The 6,095-nt window shown below is 38.9% G+C and overlaps 2 protein-coding genes across 2 annotated transcripts in view; both read left to right on the forward strand.

Annotated features, from left to right (window-relative positions):
• Positions 1-6,095, forward strand: part of LOC106870161 (uncharacterized) — a 299,949-nt gene that overhangs the window by 253,588 nt on the left and 40,266 nt on the right. The window lies entirely within an intron of this gene.
• Positions 2,711-3,013, forward strand: LOC106870162 (uncharacterized protein K02A2.6-like). The gene has a single exon (XM_014916160.1). It carries the CDS (start codon positions 2,711-2,713, stop codon positions 3,011-3,013), a length of 303 nt encoding a protein of 100 aa, XP_014771646.1.

Genomic DNA, 6,095 nt, shown 5'->3' on the forward strand with positions numbered 1-6,095 from the left:
GTGTGTGTGTCTGTGTGTGTGTGTGTGTGTGTCTGTGGTTGGGCCTTTAATAGCCTGGGGTCAATTTCAGTTCAATCGTAGAAAGGAATTCAAATACCTATCAGCCACTCTGAAAAGACAGTTTTATGTTGTCATCTCTCTCTCTCTCTCATTCTCTCTCACTTTCTTTGACACACACATCGAATTTCAGTATCTTAATTTTCTAATTAAGATCATTGATGCTTTGGTGGCCCAGTAGGCATGGGTGTTGAGAAGTAGTAATACAACTCATAGGTGGTGGTTTCAAATCTTTTCCAGATATTACAAGAGATCTAGTTTTAAATTTTTATTTAACCAACAAAATTTCTTTCAACAATTTCTATCTCTTAAGCATGACACATGCATCAGGTATGTACAAAAAACAAATTGGCATATTAATATTATTGATAAGAAAATTTTGTTTAGCGAAATTGTACACCCCTCCCAGTAAAAAGTGATAGTAGCCAGCCATTATAAATAGACCAGTAACTGATTGATAAGGAGAAGGTCAGAAGGTCAGAAGGTCGAGAGTACATGCAGACTGTGTTGATAGTCATGTTTGTGCTGATATAATAATTATACTGTGATACTGAGTGGACATTATAACTATTCAACCTTTTGAGGATAATAACACTATGACTGGGAGTCATACAGTGCCAGATAGAACCATTCTATTGACAACTTCAGAATATAACAATATCTGTCAGAGTGACAACTGGCATCAAAAGACAGATAATACAGTGGCAAAAGACTGCTTTACAACAGTGGCAATGAGGAAAAACAAATTTACACATGAAAAAGGCCACATATCATTCCCACGGAGAGTTTAAAGTGATTCACATGGAAAATTAAATACCACGACAAAAAAAAAAAAAATCTTATTGTGCAAACTTACAAAAATTGTAAAATATGGAAGACTTGTTAGCTGGGATAGTTGAGTTGCAAAAACAGTAACAACAACAACAACTTGAGGAATGAGAACAACAAGGACTGCAGCAGCAAGTGTTACAAATAATGAAATTGATAACCAAACCAGAGAATTTTCACCCGACCATGTAGCAAATTCCATAAGTGAATTCAAATATGGCTCCGAAGAAGGAGTAACCTTCGAGGCTTACTTTCAAAGATTTCAACAAATTTTTGAAAAAGAATCTCAGGATTAGACAGATGAAAGGAAAACACGTCTAGTTTTAAGAAAACTAAAGACAGCAGAGCATGAGAAGTATAGTAACTTCATATTGCCAAAAAAAGCATCCAACTTAAATTTCACTGACACAGTAGACATTTTGTATAAAATGTTTAGTGAAAAGAGCTCACTGTTTAATACTAGACGGAAATGATTAAACATAGAAAAGAGCGAAAATGAAGACTTCACTACTTACACAGGTAGAGTCAACAAAGAATGTGAGATATTTATGCTAAACATGCTTACTTTAGGTTCTTTCAAGTATTTGATTTTTGCACAAGGATTGACAGATAGAAAGGAAGCAAAAATCTGAATGGATATTCTATCAAAACTGGAAATGAACCAGGATTTGACATTGCAGAAACTGTGAGAAGTGTGTGATAGGATATTAAAATTAAGGCATGACATGGAAGAAATTCAGCAGAAAGATTGTTTCCACATAAGACCAGTGCAAAAAAGTCAGAAGACAGATAAAGTGTTGCAGGAAAAACAGAAAAAATATTGGGATGTAGACCGATGTATAGCATGTGGTAGGATGCACCAAATAGTTTGTCAGCAGGAGAAGTTGTGACTACAACAAACAGAAAATTTGTGAATGTGAGAATTAAAAACGCTAGTGTCAGAATGCAATTAGACATGGGAAGTGATATCACAATCATAAATGAGAAAGCATGGGAACAAATGGGTAAACCAAAATTATGTAGCTTGAACAGAATAATGTACAGTGTTAAGAGAAGAAAATTATATTTCATGAGTGAATGCATTTGTAATATAATGTTCAAAGGTCGAACCAAAAAAGTGAATGTTTATGTGTTGAAAAAATCCATGAATTTCTTTGGAACAGAATGTATGAAGAAATTTAATTTATGGGATACACCCATAAGTGCTTTGTGCAATAGCATAAATGGAGCAGTCAAATGATCAAACAAGGTTGAACTGAAACAAAAAAAGTGATGTGGAACATCATGTGTTAACTACCAGTAACTTTGGAAGAAATAAAAAGAAACGCGAGAGATGACAAATTTATTCATGAGACAAAAAGAAAACTGGTCGACAAAAGGAAATAACGAAAGGTCTGATGCAAAGAACTGCCAAGATGTGATAGTGTACTAGTGTACACTCAGAGGGTGGTCATACCACAGACATTACAGAAGAGAATGCTAGAAGAGTTCCATGTGAGAACCCAGGCATCTCTAGAATGAAAGCAATGATGCAAAGTATGCTGGCCAAGCATGGACAAGGAAGTTGAAAATTTGGTAAAAGTATGCAGAGGATGAGTGTCGGCAGTGAAACTACCTGATACAAAATATGAACCTTGGCCGGAAGTGAAAATACCATGGTCCTGATTGTATATCGATTTTTGCAGGCCCAGTAAATGGATATTATTACTTAATAGTAGTGGACAGCTACAAATAATGGCCTGAGGTCATGAGATGTAAGCGACCAACCTCATATACAGTAATAGACTTCTTACATAAGCTGTTCGCAAGATTTGGTGTAACGGATATGATTGTCTCTGATAATGGAACACAGTTTGTATCCTGTGAATTTAAAAGATTCTGTGAGATGTTCACATTAGAACATAAAACTATAGCACTGTACCACCCTAGATTGAACGGAAGGGCTGAACAGTTCATGGACACTTTTAAGAGAGCTTTAAAGAAAGCTAATAAGGTCATAATCCAACAATTCTTAAGGGTATACAGGGTAACTCTGAACCCAAATGCACCAGAAGGAAGTTCACCAGCAGAATTAATGTTGACCAGAAAGGTGAAGTCAGTATTCAATAAACTATTACCAGTAAAGTAAAAAAAATATGTGCTAGTAAATACATGCCAAAATTCTTTAGAATTGGTGATAAGGTATATGTAAGAATGGAATGGAAAGGAAAAATAGAAATCAGCTTAAGGAAAGGAGTCAACAAGAGCAGAAATACCAATGGGTTGGCTATATGACACATTCCAGGAAGAACACTGAACTCTTAAAAGTAGACCCTAAGAAGGAAAGATATTGAGTATATCTATACTAAAAAAAAAAAAAAAAGACAGGGTAAATAGAATAAATTGATTGTTAATAAAAAAATTAAAAGGGGCGATGTTGTATAGTGAAACTGTACACCCCTCCCGGTAAAAAGTGGTAGTGGCCAGCCATTATAAATAGACCAGTAACCGGTCAACAAGGAGAAGGTCAGAAGGTTGAGAGTATGTGTAGACTGTGTAGATAGTCGTGTTTGTACTGATATAATAATTATACTGTGATACTGAGTGGACGATATAATGATCCAACCTTTTGAGGATAATAACATTGTATGACTGGGGGTCGTACAGTGCAAGATAGAACCATTCTATTGACAACTTCAGAATATAACAATAACCATCATCAAACGACAGATACAACGGTGGCAAAAGACCGCTTTACAGCAGAAAACCAAATCAGTGAAAAACGATATATATCATACAAGTGCAACAAATCTCTGCAGAATGTGTGGGAAGAAGTTTGAAAGCATAACTCACATGGTTAGTGCTTACAAAAGTTTGCACAGAAAAAGTACAAGCACAGATACAATAAAGTAGCTCTAAACCTTCACTGGCTACTATGCCTGAAGTATGGATATGAGCTAACAGGTGCTTGGTATCGACACACAAAGGATATGGATGAAAATGGAAAGGCAAAGATTCTCTGTGACTTTGACTTCCAGAGAGACAATGTGTTACAGCACCAAAGTAACCTTTGAGAAGGACAAGTAAGACTGCCTAATAATTGACAGGGCAGTGCCAGGAGATCAACATATTATCATGAAAGAAAGAGAAAAGGTCAACAAATATGGAGACCTGAAAATTTAGATTGCCAAGATGAAGTAGCTGCAACATAAAGGTCATTCCTGTTATCAGAGCATTGGATTCAAACCACTCAACCAGAAGAAACATCTGGACCCTTTAGAAATATCCTACAATCTTGGTGTATTGCAAAAATTGGCTTTACTTTACATGCACACTATGTAAAGTGCTCTCTGTCTGAAGTCTTTGTTGCAGCTTGACAGACAGCACAAACACTCAGTACACATATCTTCAAACTACATCATCACAATATTGGATTCTGTGTGATATCTTCAATAATAATAATGATCCTTTCTTTATGAGCCACAAGGGTCAACAAAAATAAGATTTGACATTACAAAACATGAAGGACAAAGTGGGTTTACATAAAGTGTCATGTAAAAAGTCGAGAACAAGAAAAATATAACAAAGAAAATGCCCAAAAGAGGCAAACAACTTAGGCTACTCATGGAGACCTCATGAAAAATCCACAAGCACCCTGACCACTGGGGCAAGATCTCTCTCCCCCATCTTTCTCCCTCAGTCAGCCTTGAAAACTCAAAAGTGCATGCTCAAAGTAGGCCCACTGACATGGGCCATCTTCACCATATTCACCCACCTTTCAACAAATTTGCCAGAAGTCAACACTTCTCTCTCAACCTCCACTTTCCGTTTCAGATGATATCTGAAAAAGTTGATGAGGGGAAGGCCAAAGAGGAAAGTATTTATCTTCAGCCCTTTCAGTCTAGACTGCCACACAACCTCTTTCACTACAACCATGAGACAGATGAAAATTACCTCCCTTTGCCAGCCAAAGGAAAGCAGCAGGACAATCCTGATGAGGGAATCAGCAGACAAGTGGACATGTCCTATACATGACAGTAGGTGTTTGACATAAACCCATATATCATATATGCTCAGGCAATGGACAAGTGCAGAATAGTTTCATCACTCTGCGCACATCTCAGACAGGTCCAACTAACGACACTTACAAAGCACCCCCAATAGCATTGCCAGACTGCCGGGCCAGGGATTACTGGAAGGTATCGATAGGCACCAGCCCGAAAGTCCTCCAAAACAGATTGGCGAGTTGAAATTCATTGACGTCTAGAGTCTCCCTGAGAACATCATCATTTCTTTTCCCCACTAACCCTCTATACAATGCCATAGTAGAACTTCCACTAACTGCATTGCCCGACTGGCTGAGGAGTGCAAGCACCTGGCAACACTCAAGCTACCAGACACCCAGCCTTGGTCTATGCTTGATCCAAGATTGCAGCTCACTCAAAAAGATGAGCTGTGGGAAAGAGAGTCTGACAAATGGCAACCACACCTGTTCACTGCCATCGAGGAAATGCTGGATGTGCTGCAGCTTCAGCACATGTCTGTGCATCAATAGCCATGGCATACCCAGCCCACCGTTCATAGGGTGTTGACAGCAAATGGAGCACCTGACCAGTGGAGTCTATCCGTTCCATAAAAGGCAGGAAAGCAAATGCTCCAGCTTGACCAAGTACGAATTGGGGCAAGGGACAATGATGAGGCAGTAGCAAATGACCAAGGCAATATATGTGTTCGCCACCTCTGCCAAACCTTTCAAGGATAGCTTCCACTCAGCCTATTTCTGGGTGAGACTGACTACCCTGCTCATCACCTCACTCCAGTTCTTCTCCAGTTGGAGATCTGGTCAGAACCAGACTGAGTAATTTTACAGGCCCAACTGTCTAACGTCCTATAATGCTGTTGGTTGGCATAGATCTACCTCCCCCAAGTGCTGAGCTGCAGGCCTACTGACTTTTCCGGATTAATCTTTGCTCCCATTACTTCCTCATCATAATCATCGTCGTCGTTTAACGTCCGCTTTCCATGCTAGCATGGGTTGGACGATTTGAATGAGGACTGGTGGACCAGGTGGCTACACCAGGCTCCAATCTGATTTGGCAGAGTTTCTACAGCTGGATGCCCTTCCTAACGCCAACCACTCCGAGAGTGTAGTGGGTGCTTTTACGTGCCACCGGCATGAAGGCCAGTTAGGGGGTACTGGCAACAGCTACACTCAAAATGGTGTATTTTAC

This window comes from Octopus bimaculoides, chromosome 13 (genome assembly GCF_001194135.2).
Source record: "Octopus bimaculoides isolate UCB-OBI-ISO-001 chromosome 13, ASM119413v2, whole genome shotgun sequence".
Taxonomy (NCBI): Eukaryota; Metazoa; Mollusca; class Cephalopoda; order Octopoda; family Octopodidae; genus Octopus; species Octopus bimaculoides.